The following is an 18269-nucleotide window of genomic DNA, read 5'->3' on the forward strand; positions in this document are numbered from 1 at the left end:
AGGGGTCAGCACACCCAGAGTGCAATGGAAAGTTATTTTCATAGGCTTGTCAAACTGTCTTGAACTCATTCACTTACTTCCTTATCTTGATTCTGCTGAACAAATGAGATAGAAAGGTTTAATCTTAATGTTTCAGATTTGTTTAATCTCTCATACAAAACAATGGGCAATCAGCTATATTACTTCCGGATATTGCTTATTTCTACACTTTCCAGGAAAGCCATGTAGTGCCACAATCACTATGTAGGGAAACTTAAAGGGTGGGCAACTTGAAAAAAATACCCAATTCAAGCTTATGTTTTGAAAGTTACTGGACACGGGGTTCGAATTCACCAGCAATAACTAAAAATAACAAAAGGCAAGAGGTGACATGATAGATGTTTATGAAATAATGCATGGCATGGAGACAGTGGTTAGAGAAAAGTTTTTCTCCCTCTCTCATAACGCTAGAATTCATTGACATCCAATGAAGCTGAATGTTGGAAGAATGAGGGCAACTAAAAGAAAGTACTTTAGGCAACACATAAGTAAACAATGGAACTCACTCTCACAGGAGGCATCAATGGCCACCAACTTAGGCAGCTTTAAAAGAGGATTTAAAAAATTCATGCAGGACAAGGTTATAAACAGCTACTAGCCATGCTGGCAATGGTCTATCTCAACTGTGAGAGGCATTATGCCTCTCAATACCAGTTGGGTAGAGTAATGTTGCATTCAGGTCTAGCTTGCGGTCTTCCCACAAGCATCTGGGTGGCCACTATGAAAACAGGATAGTGGATGAGCCACTGGCCTGATCCAGTAGGCTCTTACCATGTTCTTAATGTCAGTCTTAATTTTTGTTTTTGTTACATATGTTGGCAGTCCAATGCTGTTTGTTCAGAACCATAACTTGTGGTAAGGAACACATTTTGGATGTAAAAGGTTCAATCCCTGGCATCTCCAGCTAAAAGTATCTTAGGTAGCAGTGTTGGGAATAACCTATGCTTGAGACCCAGGGGTAGGTTAGAATCAACCAGTTGTCTAGGTCAGTGTAAGGTGCTTCAACATATCCATCTTACTGTATTTTAAAATATTTGTGACTGCTGCATTGGAAAGGTTATTTTTCCCTCTTATTCTAAATCACCACGAAATAAGTAAATGGAAAGAGTGGGTCTTAACCTATTACATTAAGTAAAACTTACAACAACAAACCTCACTTCAGTCCCTATTTATTTACAGCATGATTTTAAAAAGCTTCTATCAATGGCTTATCTTTTACCAAAAGTGTCACACCAGGAAGCACTGAAGGTTACAAATGGCAAACGATTTAGCTTTAAAATATATGAACTCTCATGTTCTCTCACAAGACTAACAGCTACTGATTAAGTTACAGTACAGTCAACCCTAACAAAAAAAAAGGCCTTTCTGAATAGTTTGCCTCCACAGAGCTCACCATTCTACACATCCCCCGCCCCTCAGCATTACCAGCTCAAGAATTTGTCTGAACCCCTTAGAAACTTGACTTTGATATGCAGCCCAAACAAGTTAACAGAAGCAGCGGCTGGTGATGGTGTATGATGAACCACAGTAGTACAAGCTGAACTCAGAGAACAAAGAGACTAAGCGGGTAACACAAAGTCTCTTTCACATTCACAGCAAAGCCTCCCTTTACATAGACTCCACCCACCAAGTCCTTCATGTCAGCACCCTCCATACATTGTAACATTCGCCGCCTCTTATGGGGTAAATATACCACCACAGGCTTTTCACTCTGGAGCAATTCTACTCTTCACAGCCCCTCGCCTTTTAAACCGTTGCCTATCTAACTAATTGCGCGGGGACTGAACCATCGCTGCCGACACTACAAGGAGGACCTATAAAAACACTCTTCGAGTCCCCTCGACTGCGAGAGCAGATGGGCGACAAGAGCGAACTCGGAAGCATAAGGAGACACAGCGCCGGGAAGGGGAGGGTGACAGAACTAGGGGGCACCGAAGATGGGGGGCGCAGCCATCCGACGGGCGTGAGGCGACGGCGAAAGGGGGCTTCTCCCCGCCGCCCGCCCGCCCCTGTCCTCCTGGGCGGCATCCCTTTCCCCTTCCCTCCACCGGCACCGTCCTCGCCGCGCAACACAACCGCTCCCCCCCCCCATCCTTTGCCGCAGCCATTTCGCCTCTCCGGGGCCTCCCTTACCGGCCTCGTCTTCGTCGATGCGCAGCGCCGTGGAGATGCACTCGAAGGCGCGCTTGTGGCAGGCTCGCACGGTCTCGGGAGCGTCGCCGGCGCCGGCCCTGGCGGTGCCTTTGGCGGCTGCCATGAGGATGCCGCCGCGGGAGAGGCGCTCGCAGAGCCAGGCGAACAGCAGCCCCAGCTGGAAGGCCAGGAAGCGGAGCAGGGCGAAGGCGGCGAACAGCGGGTACGAGAAGTAATAGAGGTTGCGCTTGTGAGGGGAAGCCGCCGCCGTCGTCGTCGCCGCAGCTGCCTGTTGCTGGTGGTGCTGGACGGAGGGAGCCGGCCCGGCCCCGGGCGGAGAGGAAGTCCCGGCGGCCCGAGTCGGGGAACTGGAGGCGGCTAAGCCCTTCTTCTTCCCTCTCCCGCCCGGAGAATTCATTCACCACCGCCGTCGCCATAACCCGCTGCCAGCGACTGACAACAACCAGCCGCGCGGGCCTGCCATGGCACAGGCTACGCCCCTTTCCCTCAGCCCCGCTATCAGGAACGGGGGCACTCGCAGGCGCGCGCACGAGGCAATCTGCGCAGCGACGCTTCCTGAATAAGGAGCGCCGTAACAGCAGCCCTTCGCCGGCTGAGGGGACGCTCTCGTCAATTTGCGCCTGCGCGAACCGCAGAAGCGACAATAGGGGGCGTGGTCGGCACTACGGGCGGTAGGGAAAGGAGGCGGGTCAACCCGGAAGGCTACCATCACGCAATTCTTCTCACGTAATTAACGGAGATAGCGGGTTGGCGGGCTGGTGTGTCTCTTAGTGTCGGCGTAAAAGCCAATACAGTACTAGGTAGGGTTTATGCCCCTCTTCCTCCACTCTACATTGCACCCGCTTTGTGTGGAAGCGGTGCACTCTGGGCAATGTAGTCAGTAAGGGAATACAATGCGTAATGGGAGTTAGGATTTCTTTATTCTGTCCTCAGCCTGTTGACAGAATGTCAAGTCAAGAAGGGAGGGAGGCAGGGAAGTTGTCTACAGATCCCCGCAATTAAAAACTAAACTGGGGGTGTTCGAAGTAATATAAAACACATAAAATTACAGAATGGTGCAGCAAAGCTTTAAGAGACTTATGTGATGCTGGTTATGTTTTTGAATAAAGGACCTATTTAAAACAAGAATTGTCTAGAAGCCCTATTCACTATTCCAATACATTTTTTTTACCATATGGATCATCACAATGTCACTATATCTTCCTATATAATTTCCCATGTCCATGGGGTAGGCCACTTGTCTGTTCTGGAGGAACAGGTATACAGTATAGTCTGGGGGTGCGTCTCTGGACCCATGTTTGTCTCTTGGTGTGCAAATTACCTTGGTAGCCAAGCATGCCTTTTACCAGCTTTGTTAGGGCAGCTCTGGCTGTTCCTATACAGAGATGCTTGGCCACTGTGGTCTTGATATTTGTAACCTCACGGCTAGATTACTGTGATGTGCTCCATGTGGGATCTATGTACGCTTGAACTTAATTGCAGCGGCGCAGAATGCAACAGGTAGGTTGTTGGCTGGGATATTCTTTCACCATCGCCATATAACACCTCAGCTGTGGGAGCTGAACTTGTTGCCAAAAAGCTATCACGCACCATTAAAGGTTTTACTTTCAGTATTCCAAGCCCTAAAAAAGTTGGAATAGGTTTCCTAAGGGACCATCTTGCCTCATATAGCCCTGCCTGGCAACTGCACATCTCTAGAGGAGCACTGCTGAGACTACTGTATGCCTCAGATGTGTGCTTAGTTTGTACTGGAAACGAGGCTTTGAGTGTTGAAGCTCTAGCCCTCAGGAATTAATTACTGCTTGAGATTAGACAAGTGCTCGATGTCTTGATGTTTAGGTGGCTACTGAAGATGTTTTTGAAGACTTTCCCTGAAGTGTGACTCAGTCCTTTTATGGAATATTACTTATTCATATTTAGAAATGCTTTTATTGTTTTTGGAGTGTGTATTATTATTTGTTGTTTTTATCTCATTTTATCTTGTGTACTGCTTTGAGGGCATCAGGCTGTGATGAGGTTATTAATAATAAATTTTAAAAATCAAATAATTGGATGGCATATAAAATATAGACAACCTATCTAATTTCTAGTACACATAGAATGCAATCCTATGCAGAATTAATCACTTTTGAACCTATTGATTTCAATGTAATACCTAACTGTATAGGATCAGTAATGCATTTATATAAAAGCTAATTCCTAGAATACAATTTTCATGTCACAAATAATAATTATAAGCATGTTGTGGAAAAGCATCAGTTTGGATTTACAGACGTTATAATTTGTACCTATCACAATTATGCTGCCAATGAAAGGCAATCAGATCCATTGTTAAAGGATGCAATTATCTGTCCTGTGGGTCGAATAACATCAGTAAATGGAATATTCCTAAGTAGGAGTTTTCCCTCAAATTTTGAAAACCTGCAGTTGTTTTTTCTTGATGAATACTGGAGGCAAACTTGAGTCATACCCTCAGAATGAGTACCCTTTCTTCCAATGGTAGGGTTGCCTGGGATGTTAATATTGTATCTCTGCATCCCCTCCTCCTCTTTGTGTACTTGGAATGAGACTGTGCTTTCGCTGCAATATTGATGCTTCTGAGATTCACCTCCACTGCAGGGAATGGGATGATACCATTGCCCATATGTTAGCAGAGTCAAGGGAATATTGGGTTCACCCACTTCAATGTAGAGTGACTGATACTCAGCATTTAAAATTAAGTTGCCATGTTGGATGTATCAGCCCTCCTTGTGTTACACTAGAATTAAAGAAACCTGTTGAAGAAAGTAGACTAGAACCTAGTGACTTTCTTACTAGAGTTGCTTTACTACTCAATCCCACCTGGGATATCCTGCTCCCTTCAGGAGAGAGTTTGCTCATCCTGTCAATTCAACACCGCAAGCTAAATTAGTGGCTTCTCTGTACAGGCACATTTTGAATTACCTGGCCCAGTTCCCTTTGAAATTTATATTCTTTTAATTCGATCCAGCTTTTAAAGGATGCTGGTTGCCATGACCAACAGCTGTTTTACTCCTTGCTTTCCTATATATTTTTTACATTTTGCACAAAACTTGAGTACTAGTTGCTAGACAAGATGATTTATTATTACACAGAATGAAGAAATGCTTCAATAGAATTCAAACTCATTTGATCGGGGTGAAGAGAAGCGAACAAGACCACTCGCCTTCTTTTTTTATTCTGATTTTCACATGCCAGAAACTGAGAACAGGGTTTGTGCGATGAGCCAGCCTCCACGCTAATTTCCATCTTGAACAGAAGGAGCTGCGGCCGCGACCGAAAGTCCCTATCTTTTCAAACAAGCAAATCCCCACCCCGCAGCTTCTCCCTTGGAGAGCTCTCTCTATTACGCAGGCGCGCTAGAGGCCCGAATCCCCTACCGCCTGTGAAGCGCGACATTTCCCGGCTCCCTCCTTTACGGCGCGCCGCTATACGACAGCCGAAGTTCCTTGTTTACGACTCGTCTCGCGGATTGTTTCGCTCGTTGCTCCGCGACGGGTGGTTTTTTTCTTGCTGGCTTTTCATCCTCGAACCCAAGAGCGGCTCGGCTAAGCGGAGGTGAGCGCGGGCTACCGAGGTGCGGCGCCCATCCTCCGCTGAGGCAGCCTTGGGGCCGGGGAGCGGGAGCGGGGAAATGGATGTCCCGGGCCGCCTGCTGCCCTCTTGGCGCTTCTGCCGCTCGGGCTCCGGGGGTCCTTCGGGGCCACGAGGGTCGGTTGCCTTTAAGAAAGGAAAAGCAGGCAGATCGGGCTGCTCCTCGATCGAATGAAGCGTTTCCTTACGGACGCATAGGCTGCAATTGCAGGCACGCTTGCTCTGGAGTTGTGCAAGACCCATTAGAATAACGGGGACTTACTGCTGAGTAAACGTGCGCAAGTTCAATACGCAGCCATTACAACAGGGGTGGGGAATCTGGCCCTCCGAATGCTCTTGGTCTGCCATCCCTACCTGTTTTCTGTGCTTGTTGTGGAGGTTGAGGTCAGCAGCATCTGGAGGGCCAAAGGCCGGCCCCCCCCCCATCATTGCTTTTTATAGCAGTGCATGTAGTTGACCCTGTTTCCCCCACCCCACTCCCATTTTTCTGGCTCCTCCTCCCCTCCCCCCCCCCCAGAACATTTGGATAGAAATTAACCTTTCTGCTTAAAACAACTGACATTCAAACCCCTTGATCTTGTTGTTAAGCGTTTTTAATATATATATATATATATATATATATATATATATATATATCTGATAAAAGATCTCTTAACGGGAAGATATGAAATGTGTCATACCAAAAGACATTTGGAAGTTGTTGGTAACATATGAACTATCAGCTGTACTTAAGAGAGAAGTTTCTAAAACTGGTCACAGTGTAATCAGTAACCTTCTGTTTCCTCCCCACCAAGACTACTTCGTATTTGCTAACTTCCACACATCATGGAGACAGAACAGATTATGGAGAGCCAGCCACAGGTAATGCCAAAACCCCCAACAATACCTGCTTTAGTGAGATTGTGTGTGTAAGAGATATTTTATAATTGTGTGATGCTTTGCAGGTTCCAGAAAATCCTCATGCGGAATATGGTCTTACAGAGAACGTAGAGGTAACTAAGTTTATCGTTAGAGTTAACTATTCCCTGTTGAAATTGGGATCTGCTATATTTTTTTGTGATTGTATTTCTTAACTGTAAGTTTTTAAACTGTATTGTAAATGGTTGTTGCCCATCCTGGGAACTTTGAGTGAAGGGTGGGTAATAAATTAATAATAGTCTCATCTTGACACTCTTAAAGAGTACAATTTGCTAAAGTTGTTTATTCATAGAATTGAGTGAAGCTAGCGATAGGGGCTCTGATCCAGTTGTGTGTTAGAATAGCTTGTCTAATACAACTTTACAATCTCAGGTATTTATTATAGAAGGGCCTGAGCTCGTGTAGCTAAGAATGAAAGAGATTTATTTTGCTTTCATCCTGGCATTAGTATTACAAAGACTGTTGCATATATGAAGATCCTCATATTGATGTTCACCTATTGAATGCCTTTGTATATTTGTGTGCAAAACAATTTTTATTTCACCATCCAGGTGATTTCACCACCATTCACCTCATCTAGACATTTTTGCTGTAAATTTGTAAAAATCAGGCAAGGAACCAGCAATGGCTGTCTCATGGAGCCATAGTAAGCAAACAGAATTTTCAAGGAAAGAAACATTTTTAATGGGGGTTCTGCATGATTTTTTGAAAAAAACATACTTATTTCACTGAATAAGTAAAATGTATGGATTTTTGGTCAATTTTTAGATAGTTCAGAAATGCATTACTTTATATTTTCAACTTAAACGCTGGATTGCTGTCTTCATCTAGTGTTTGTTTACATTTTAAGCGAATAGTGGAAAATGAGAAAGCAAGTGCAGAGAAAACATCAAAGCAGAAAGTAGATCTTCAGTCACTACCTACACGTGCCTATTTGGACCAGACAGTTGTGCCTATCTTACTACAAGGTCTTGCAGTACTTGCAAAAGAAAGGTAACATATTTGTTTATCTTTCATGATTTCATTCTTAACAACGTTCACAAACTTCTGCTTGCAGTCGTTATATAGGCCTAGTTCTTACAAACAGCAAGAGAGGTGGGAAATATATGGCTGGGCTTTACAACAGTGGATAGGAGCTTAGGTGAATGAATTTTGCATGCCAAATAACCATTTGCACATAAAAAAATGTAGCATTTTGCATCATTAGACCTTACCCCTTGATATGCTGTTTTTCAAGCATTTTTGTATGAAGAATAATTCATTCATGTGAGCCCACACTTGTATTTTGAACTGATATAGTCCTGACACTTATTGCCACCTCATTTGCTGTGTTTGGGAATAAGACTTTAATGCATGTGTGTGAAGTGTGAACATTTCTACACAAACTGGAAGTAGTTATGCTGGCTCTGGTCATCAGCCTTAATTTGATAAGCGCTATGAACAGCATGATGCAGATGAGTATCCAGTTTCAATTTAGAGTTAGCAAAGCTGGAATTGGAAGAGGCCTAAAAAGAACGAGGGTGGGGATCAAGTCTGACCTGTAGTAAATAGAATACAATCTGATTTGACATGGCTAGTGAATAAAACTTTATTTGCATAGCCAACAGGCCATAGCATCAAACGACAAACACAGGACATGAATACAATCTGATTTGACATGGCTATAATGAGAGACCACAGCATTCATTATCCTGTTTTTTTTTGGGGGGGGGGGATGAACTGCTACTGGATCACTACTTCTCTCCTGTTATTTCTGTAGGAAGAGATGGTGGGAGCTCCTAGAGCCAAGCATTCCTAAATCTACATATTTTTAATCCCTGTTTCCATATGTCTAGAGGGGTACAGAGTAGTTTCCTCTAATTTCTCTTCACAAGCAGAAGGGGATTGAGATAGACAGTAAGGATAAAGTATGTAAATTTAAGCATTTCCCCCTCATTTTTAAGGCCCAACAACAACCACGTAACATTATAGTTCAACAACTTTAAGCCATGCCAGTCCAGTACAGTGGTACCTCGCAAGACGAAAGAGTTTTTTGTTTTTTGAGTTGCTTCGCAAGACGAATTTCCCTATGGGCTTGCTTTGCAAGACGAAAACGTCTTGCGCCTTTTTCTTAAAACCGTCAATGCATTCCTATGGGAAACCATGTTTCGCAAGACGAAAAATTCACAAGATGAAAAAACTCACAGAACAAATTAATTTCGTCTTGCGAGGCACCACTGTATAGGAGTTAAGGAATTCATTTCCATTTTAAGGAATTTAACACTTGCCCCAAGTTAAAATAAAAAAGCAGATCAAATGAACAGCTGTAAAAATCTGACATTCTTTGAAACTTTGGAATTTAGCCTACCACAGATGAAATTAATAGAAAAAATGCTAATGATATAAGAAATTAAAATGTTTTCACTAGCAACTCTATATTTACCAAGTGCCTGCTACTTATGGCAGAATCCTAACCCATGTCTACTCAGTTAAGTTCTGTTTAATTCAATGGGGCTTACTCCCAGATAAGTAGGGTTAGGACTGTCGCCGTAATGTATTAAAGTAAAATGTTTTGTGATCCCAAACAACACTCAAGTACTTTTAGTCTTTTTAAATCTACTACATACTGTGGGTTGCATTCCTGAAACTACTTTTAGGTGGGTAATTTTGATAATTTAATTGAGGTTAAAAGAATTCTTGAATTGGTAGGTATGTATAAAACCACTATTCTCTTTTTATTTTCAGACCACCAAATCCCATTGAATTCCTTGCAGCATACCTGTTAAAAAATAAGGCACAGTTTGAGGACCGAAATTAATTTCATCTTCAGAGGACCATTTGACTGATCAGTATATATGCTAAATAACCATGAATCACTGTCTGATGTGTAAATCCTACAAAAACAAAGATATCACTTTTGCTCAATTTCTTTAGCCTTTTCTTGAGTTATGTCAGTGGCATGGGGAGATAACACCACTGCTGTGTCAGCAAAATTGACACTGTAGCCTATACATGCACAGCCTTAGAAGAAAGGGGAAAGTATACAACACAGCGAAAATAAAGTTTTTTTGCCAGTGGGAGGGGCCAGGAGGTACAACAAGGGCAGACACAAGCTGATGACAGCAGCCTTGGGTGGCTTGAGGTTGAAAGCAGGAGCCAGACTCAACTTTTCTTATGCAGAGACAAAACCCGGTTCACCATACCTGGTTCACCAGATTAGGAGTCCACTGCTCTTAACCACTACACCACACTGACTCTCATTGCTTCCTTTCTCATTCCTTCCTTCCCACCCCCACCCCCTGCAACCAACTGATTGTCATCAGCAGAACCTTCTGACTCGTGCAGTCTGAGAGGCATCCCTTTCACAGTCCAAAGAATGAGCAGAGGGTTGACTGTCCCATAGCCCATCAAGCTCCCTACTATTTCCCCGAGTCCTATCCTGTGGCTAGCTAAGCTAGACTATACCAGTATAGAGGAAAGGGAAACCTAGAAATGAAGATTCAACATGGCAAATGACAAAGCTATTGTTATAAAGGACCTAAGGCGGAGTTGGCATCATATTTTTATGGTTTACCTTGTTCTCAAACCACACTAGTAGTGTACAGCCCATTAAATAGTTTTTTTTTTATTAAAACAAACAAACCAGTGCATCAGTTACCAGGTCCAAAGAACAATTGTCTGGTGGATGGACAATTTAACTTAAATGGGAACAGTAATGATTTCAAGCTGAAGAGTAAAGATTGCAGCACAAAAACAAATATAGTAATAACTACATATTAAAAGAGAGTGCAGGCTTCATTGCCTAGATGGCAGTGGACACAAGCTATATTCATTTACTTGGGTATTCATAGGCCACTTCTCAGGGTTAACCGGGGTGGGTCATGAGATAAAAGCTCATTATAACAAATTACAAAATCACAACCAAAATATTAAAATGTTATAATGACAGCTGCAGTTAAAACATGACCGTTGACAGTAAAAATACAACATTAGTGTAAATACAAAAACCAAGCAGCAAAGAATAAATAATTAAATGCAGCAGTTAAATGCAGAGTGTTAAAATGTCAGTTTTGAGGAAAGCGTTTTCAAAGTCTGCTTAAAAATCACTGACATAGGGAATAAATGCACCCATTTAGGGCGGAAGTTCCATAATCAGGAGACCAGCACTGCTCAGTAAGAAGCATTTGACTACGCTGATCTAACTTATGATATAATTAAGTAAAAGTATTGCTAAATATAAGCTTTTGGATTTTTTTTGTCCGATGAATTAAAAAAACTCCATTATATTTAAATAAATCTGATTGTTACATGTCCCCTTTGTTACATGTTCCTTTGGTGATACATGTCCCCTTTGGTGTTACTGGAGATGACAGAGAACTCTCATTAAAAAAAAATCTCTGCTCATTTTTAAAGGGCATTTTTTAATTTAAAAAATAATTTATAGCAATAACACACTGTAATCAAAATAGCCTCACTACTCTTATCTTTAAACTCCACTGATAAATAAACTATTAGTTGATAAGCTTGTACCCCTGAAAGATAACACAGCCTTTTGGAGAATAGCGTTACCCATGTTCTCTGCAAATATTTGGTTTATTATTTTAGCCATAACGTTTCATACTTTTCAGTATTACGTAGCCTCCCATATGCTGAACTTTTCTAGCATCTGTTATCATTTTACTGTAAAACTCTGCTTGTTCCTTTCTCATGTTTCTCCAGCAGCTAAACTGTTTTCTAATACAGATATTTATTTTTTTTGCTTCAGTATGTTCAGCCCTTGTTTCTAATTAAGCTACTGGGTACTGCAGGCAAAGCAGCAGCCAGGAGAGGGACCCCTTGAGAAAAAGATTACGGCCATTTTACACAAATGATGCTGAACTAGGGTTGAAAGATTACTGGTGTTTATTTCTGTCCAAACTGTAAAACCCATATATATATATATATATGTTGTTGTTTAGTCGTTCAGTCGTGTCCGACTCTTCGTGACCCCATGGACCAGAGCACGCCAGGCACTCCTGTCTTCCACTGCCACCCACATATATATAAGCCTCACTGTTGTGCCATGGTATTTATTTTATTTAAAAGTTCATACACACATACATACTCATATAAGTCTGAGTATGTATGTGTGTATGAACTTTTAAATAAAATAAATACCATATATATTACTTAATATTTCAAAAAAACACCAAACAGTACACAGATATACCACTTTTAATGCAAAATAAAGCAGCTTACAGGGTTAAAAGCAGTAACACCTAACACTGTATGTTATGGATCAGCTGTTTTAAGCAGCTGATTTGGGATGTTTCAAAAGAGAAGGAAACGGGGGACCTGAAGCATGAATGGTTGTGTAGAAGAATCACAACAGATCCGGCTTGTCCTGCAAGCCACACCTGCTGAAACGTCTTCTGAACATCTATTAAAAGTGCAGGAGCCCTATCCTCTCTTTTACCTGGCCGCCTTACTCTGTACCTTTTCAGTGAGTGCTTTCCTCTTATCACTCTGTCATCTGAACCGGTTTGTAAGGATCTGTGACTAAGGGGCAGGTTGGGTCTACAGCCAAGAAATCTGCTTTCAGTGTCAGATGTCTTTCACAGGCAACGTAGATGAGCAGAAGCACTTTCCAGGCAAAGCCATCATTGGATACAACCTGTATAGATTTAACATAGCACCATATAGTCAAAGAATTATTTTTTTTTTACAGTTTGCTACCTCAAGGAGGCATCATCTAAAAATAGACACAAAAATCAGCAGAGAGGGAGGAAGATGGGGGCAGAGTTGAGCCTTAGGAGATTACGATTACTTAGATTTTAGAGTCATAGAGTTGGAAGGGACCCTGAGGATAATCTAGTCCAACCCCCTGCAATGCAGGAATATGCAGCTGCCCCATACAGGGATCAAACCTGCCACCGTGGTGTTATCAGCACCACACTCTAACCAAATGAGCAATCCAGGTACTTCACTTCTGTGTACTTCAGTTTAGATAGAGGAATATTTGTAGCAAGAATACATGGAAGTATCCTGGCCAAGTGCATAGTTCATTTTTCTCTCTCCGGTGTAAGTACAGAAACTCCCTAATCTCAGAAGGAAGGATTTCCAGGTAGTGGAAATCTAGACTAACTTGAGTAATAACATTTCTTTTTCCATAAATGAAGCAAGCAGTGCAATGAAATGGCTTCCATCTTTCTTTAGTTCTGGAATTTACCATTGTATTCCATGCAGTGGCGCCGGCTCCTAGGGGCTGAAGCACTGTGGGATCCTGAATTTATTTATTTTTTAGGAGCCGGGTCCCCTCAATGTTCAGAGGCACCCCCCCTCACGACGTCAGTGTATCAGGACATTGTGCACAGGCCCCCTCAATCCTCTGGTGAAGGTGGCGCCTCTGATCTCATGAAACACCGAGACTAGATGGTGGTACATCATCTGTGGCACATGTCGAATTCGACCTGAATTGTTGAATTCGACCTGAAAAGCACTTTGCAGAGAAGTTTCCAAACAATTCAGAGGCCATGCGCTTTTCAGATCAAACTGGAATTTCAAGGACCAATCTTCTTAACATCCCTGCCAATCTTTAGTTCAGCTGCCAGGCACCATCAGCATTCCAACCATTCAGCTGTCATTCATGTCAACGTATCTTAGTATATGATGTGTCACCTGTTATCCAGGAAGGACAGGTGGAAGAAAAAATAAATCAAAGTTGTACATTGCAAAAGGGCTTGTTAGGTAGGTCTTCTGCAGGAAACATGAAGCCGTAAAACAAACTACATTTCTGACTGTCATGGAAACAAGAAATTTGAGCGACTCTGAAAGGGGTTTGCTTTTCTAACACAACAAAGCACAGCTCTGTTTCTGCTGTGGTTAACAATGCTAGGATGTACAATAAATTCTTGCAACACCTGATAGAACCAATAAAGCAGAGTGTTTGAGGACCCTAGTTTGTTCCTGGTCCTTGAAAATGTGTGTGTGTGCATGTGCTGGGGAACCATCCTGTGCATTTTGTCCTCAGTAGGCCTGCCAGCTTTCACTCTGATGTCTCAAGTCTTCAAGGCATAGTGCAATCTGTTTTGCATTTTTGAAAATGCAGCAAATCCTCTAAGCCCAGCAGTGCTGATCCAAGATGCTGCGCTACCTGAAGCAAAGCCTAAAGGCACCCCAACCTCGCTAGGGCTAATGCTTGACAAAATCTTCCTGCATAATTCAGGTACTGATTCCTGCTGTCACCTATCCTCCTCCTGCCCATGCCACCAGAAGCGAGTCAATTTCGCCTGCTACATAGCAGAAGCAGCCAAGGGCCCTAGCAGGACAGCACTACCAGGTGTAGTTTTCTATAGACGAGAACTCTGGAGTTTTGTGATGTGTAACAAAAAGGGAAATGCCACCAAGAGAAGAGTGACCCTTTAATCATCACAACCACCTGCATTAACTCTTTAGCTCTGAAGCAGAATGCACTTCTGAGCTATGGGGTTTCTTGAGAGCAGGGAAGGAACATCCTTCAAATCTGCCTGTCCTCTGGAGCCAGAATCAATCAAGTAATTCCCAGTACCTTTTCACAAATCTCTGGTCTGGACCCAAGCTAGTTAAAACACTCTGGTGAGATGATCCTAAGTTTGCAAAGCACTTAGTATTTATTAAGGAGTCAAAGTGAGAAAGAAATAGTAGGTTGCAGCAAAGCAAAATATCAGCAGTCTGATATAACTAAATCTTATACTTGATATAGAGCCTAAAATCATTTTCAGTAACTCTCATATGAACATGAAGCATCTTTTGGCAAGCTAAGGCTGAGCTTTTCCAGGCCAAATGAAGATGGAGATAAAAGCATGTTCAAAACAAGCCTTTTTATGTTGTTCCAGAGGTAGCAGGACTGACATGGGGGTAAACAAGTGGTCGAATAAGGTACAGTACTGGAATTTTCATGTTCCTCACTTATATAGCAATAGTGATACTTAATACACTATTTAGTTTGGAGGATAACTTGTTTATCAACCACTTATCCTGATTTGCTTGCATAAAGTTGACACAGATGTTATATTATGCCTGCTCTTTATCTTCATTCTAATCTGTTTCTGGGGAGAGTGCAACAATGTGCATTCACCCTAACTTCATCCTGATGAGTTTTCACAGAGGTTATAGGTCTACCTGTCAATCTGTCATTATTTTTAGTGCATTTCCCAATAACTCTCCTTTTTAAAAGTGGATTTGTTGTACAGAGTGCTTTAATCCAGAGTGATTTAGTTGCACAAACCTAAATTTCCAGTACACAATTAAATCCCTCTTGCAAAACAGTGACATTCTGCAGGCAACCCGAAACGAATCCCATCGAAAAATTGGCCAAGCAATTCCAGTGACAAAGAATGTGATTCTCATAACAACTGCTTGCGCCTTCAATTTCTCAGGGAGTTTTAGCAACCCTTAACTGGCATAAGTGAAAATTGCTGTTTGTAGCAGTCTGCCTTTGTGACCTTCCCTACTTCCAATTCACAGGCCCCTAATGATATTTTTTAATTGAAAGCATGTTTTGCAGAGGGGGTGGGGTGGGAAAGAGAATGTATATAGTGTAACAGGATTCTGAATTTTTGTGTGTGCGTGCATGTGCTTGCACACACCATGTATTTCCATGGTGAATAATGAATCTGCAAAATAAGTGTGTGGGAAATGGAGTCATAGCATTGAACTCAAAGCAGCATGTTCCAATAGAACCCCAAAACTACAAGTCAGAAAAGGCTATTAATACAGATAAATAATAGGTTGAGCACAACACTTTAAAAACCAGTTCTTCTTCAGATTTTTGCTGAACTGCCCAAACCTGAATTTTTGCTGAATCGCAAACAATCAGTCCATCTTCTATTATCATGTCTGATTATCCTAAACATTTCAACAACAATCAACACAGGAGCAAATGTGTGGTGATAAAGGGTCTCTCCATTAAATAAAAGGGATTGCATTAATTATCGGTTTTCTTGAAAGGATAACCAGTTTGGTGACTAATGCTCCCAGCATGAGGTATTTATATATTGGATTGTTTGGGGATTTAGGTTCAATGCCATGACTACCAGCACCAGGGACATATAATTATGTCACAAAGCAATTCAGAATCTAGTTTGAACAGTTACTGGCAAAAGATTTGACTAATCTATATAGCACATCTCAAATGTTCAGATTGTTTCATGCGTAGTATTTTTGTAATCCCAAGAGCCCTGCAAGGTAGGCAGTATTATTATTCCCCTATGCTGGTTGTGTGGAGGGCCCAATCAAGATACAGTTCTGGGTTCAGAAAATCCTGTTGGTACTCCAGATGTTCCTCCATTTGCTAAAACATTCTTGCATGTAAACAGAGAATAAGCAATACCTAAAGGCATCACTACACAGGACACTTGATATGCTGATTTCACATACCCAGTCCTCACAGTGCCTCCCCCCCAATAACAAGTTGCCTAAAATTAATAGAGTTGTATGTAATCCAGCTGGCTCCTATGCATGGCACACTTACAAATAAATTACACTAAGCTCAACATAACTTATTTATATTCTGCATTTAGTCAGTTGGTTCTTCAGAGTTGTTCAGGCATACATAACAATAAAATCAACACGAAACTCAGAATATTTCCAGTCAAAAATGAGGGAACCAACAATTAAAAGCAGCAGGTTAAATTGCTTAACAGTGTGATCATGTGCATGTAAACTCAGACGCCTCGCTGAGTTCAATGGGCCTTTCAGGTATTGAATTGCAGCCTAGGGCTCAAAACTTTAAAAGTCTGGAGAACAAAAAGCTCTTGCTCCCAAACAAGTCTGCACAGCATTGCTACCTTAAACTGAACACTCCAGTCCATTCATTGAAAATGTGCAGTGCTTGTTGCTTACTCCACCTTACGCCTTTGGGTAAGCCACAAAGGTTTCTGGATCTGAACCAGTGTTTCCAGTATTTCCTGACTAACATTAACCTAAAGTTTAGTAACACAGTGTTTAGGTTTTTAAATTTTAAAGGATATTCAACCCTGAATTGTGCTACTAGATTATTTCATGGTTACCCAAATCCAGCCACATTTGCTACTTCCTATGAATTACAATATCAGCCTATTTGCTGCCTGGTACTAGTTGCTCATATTGGGTTACTACATCCAACATTTTAAAAAAATCCAGGGTATTGTGGAGCTGCGGGTGCATGTTTGTACCTGCACAGACCAAGCTTTGATAGATGGGATATTCCTGAGTAAAGCACAGACTCCCTCCCCTTTGGCTTTGTTGCTCAGCTTTTCCTCTGCTGACTTCCAGGGCTCAGCCTCCTTTTCACTCCCTCTCTCCAATCTAATGACGTTCGTCATGTTCACTCCCCCTCCCCAGTTCAGTCTTATTAGCTATTTTGGAAGAAGAGGCCTTTGAGGGTTGCTGGTGTCTCCATGGCAGCGGTCCAATAATATACCAGATGACAAATTGGGTGGGTGAAGAGCTGAAGTGGATTAAGTGGCTGCCTTTGTATAACCCACCATGATCCAGTTTCATCTCCCTCAAAGTGAACCTAAGCATGCAACTATAAAAACGCTGTGCATTTTACACTTCAGTCCTCCTGTCACTGGATTATTCAACTCTTAAGCATTTGTTTACATGCTTGCAGGACTGCAAATTTGGAACTTGTTAGTACTCTGTCACACAGCCACTCCTGAGCTCAAAACTCACACTGCTTTCTGAAATGATTTCACTGACTTGGCCACAATTCCTTCCTGCCTTTTTGTCATGGATGCAAGATAAAGTTTGTGGTTCCAGCCCTCCATTTTAGAAAGCTGTCCCTATGGCAAATTTGATTAGGGCCAGCCCAGTCCATTTTGTCATTCTGAGCTGCTTCAAAGCATAATGCCTCACAGTGTTGCAGAATACACTAGGTTGCTCTTGGATTTCAAAGAGCTGCTTCATTTGGGAGGAAAACACCTGAGCCAGAGGGACCTTTGGTCTTAAAATACTGTAATAAAGTGAAGCCTTTTATGTTCTGAACAGTGGAGGCTGTGGCTGCCATCCTACTAATGATTCGTTAAGTATCTCAGGCAGTGCAGTGTGCTCTATTTTAATCCACACCATACAATTAAAGCACATCTTAAGCACATGGCTTCTCCCCAAAGAATCCTGGGAACTGTTATTTACAGAATTGCAGAGCTACCATTCCCAGCACCCTTAACGAACTACAGTTTCCAGGAATTTTGGGGGAGGACGTCGTGTGCTTTAAATGTAGAAGGTGGATGTGATCACGCACTACTTCTTCCACCCTGCCCCCTGCCTCCATATTAAGGAATAGTGGAAAGAGAACGGATCGGAATAGAAGCGGAGGCTGAAAGAGCAACCACATTACTTCCGGCGCCCAACGGTACTTCTCGTTTCAACTCTTACGTAGAGCCCATTCCGCGACGGGGGGGGTCACAGGGGCTCCCGCACAAGCCTCTCTCGCGGCTGTCAGGACCAGCAGCCGGGCGGCTCCACATGCCTCTCCGACGCCCCGCTCCCCGCCCGGAGGCCCTTTCAGCAGCCAACCTTCCCCCTCTAATCTTCCCTTCACCTCAGAGACACAGCCCCGCCAATCA

General features: G+C 42.5%; 2 protein-coding genes and 2 long non-coding RNA genes across 9 annotated transcripts in view; 1 reads left to right on the forward strand and 3 right to left on the reverse strand.

Moving 5' to 3' along the window:
• The window catches only part of SPAST (spastin), a 34489-nt gene extending 30632 nt beyond the window's left edge, over positions 1–3857 (reverse strand). For 2 of the 5 annotated variants that reach the window (XR_014509154.1, XM_083432199.1), the window contains exon 1: positions 2173–3848. Coding sequence is in view for 4 of the 5 variants with exons in the window: in XM_083432199.1 (XP_083288325.1) it covers positions 2173–2590 (418 nt within the window). In the remaining variant the exon portion in view is untranslated. Of the gene's footprint in view, positions 1–2172 lie in introns of all 5 variants that reach the window. The other 3 variants (XM_083432202.1, XM_083432201.1, XM_083432200.1) reach the window with 3 other exon arrangements.
• A 1584-nt stretch (positions 3858–5441) lies between these two features.
• Positions 5442–9609, forward strand: DPY30 (dpy-30 histone methyltransferase complex regulatory subunit). Its single transcript, XM_083432284.1, has 5 exons — positions 5442–5769; positions 6600–6666; positions 6750–6797; positions 7574–7716; positions 9448–9609. The coding sequence occupies exons 2-5, from the start codon at positions 6631–6633 to the stop codon at positions 9518–9520; spliced, it is 300 nt and encodes a 99-aa protein (XP_083288410.1). The 5' UTR covers positions 5442–5769; positions 6600–6630; the 3' UTR covers positions 9521–9609.
• A 728-nt stretch (positions 9610–10337) lies between these two features.
• Positions 10338–11639, reverse strand: LOC310673693. Its single transcript, XR_014509197.1, has 2 exons — positions 11064–11639; positions 10338–11032 (listed from the first exon to the last, which is right to left on the reverse strand). It is a non-coding gene; the product is annotated as an uncharacterized lncRNA (long non-coding RNA).
• Positions 11640–11898: 259 nt separating this feature from the next.
• Positions 11899–18236, reverse strand: LOC310674460. 2 transcript variants are annotated; one of them, XR_014509606.1, is made up of 2 exons: positions 18079–18236; positions 11899–13359 (listed from the first exon to the last, which is right to left on the reverse strand). It is a non-coding gene; the product is annotated as an uncharacterized lncRNA (long non-coding RNA). The 2 variants fall into 2 exon arrangements; XR_014509607.1 differs by having other exon boundaries at positions 18041–18236.
• Between the last annotated feature and the right edge of the window lie 33 nt (positions 18237–18269).

This window comes from Podarcis tiliguerta (genome assembly GCF_965153285.1).
Source record: "Podarcis tiliguerta genome assembly, chromosome: 3".
In the NCBI taxonomy this organism is placed as follows: domain Eukaryota; kingdom Metazoa; phylum Chordata; class Lepidosauria; order Squamata; family Lacertidae; genus Podarcis; species Podarcis tiliguerta.

Bases quoted from the DNA above. Each gene is read 5' to 3' on its own strand.
- DPY30 (XM_083432284.1), top strand. From the start codon at position 6,631: ATGGAGACAGAACAGATTATGGAGAGCCAGCCACAG. The intron at 6,667-6,749 runs GTAATGCCAAAA...GATGCTTTGCAG, and splicing joins TTATGGAGAGCCAGCCACAG to GTTCCAGAAAATCCTCATGC. The intron at 7,717-9,447 runs GTAACATATTTG...TTTTATTTTCAG, and splicing joins GCAGTACTTGCAAAAGAAAG to ACCACCAAATCCCATTGAAT.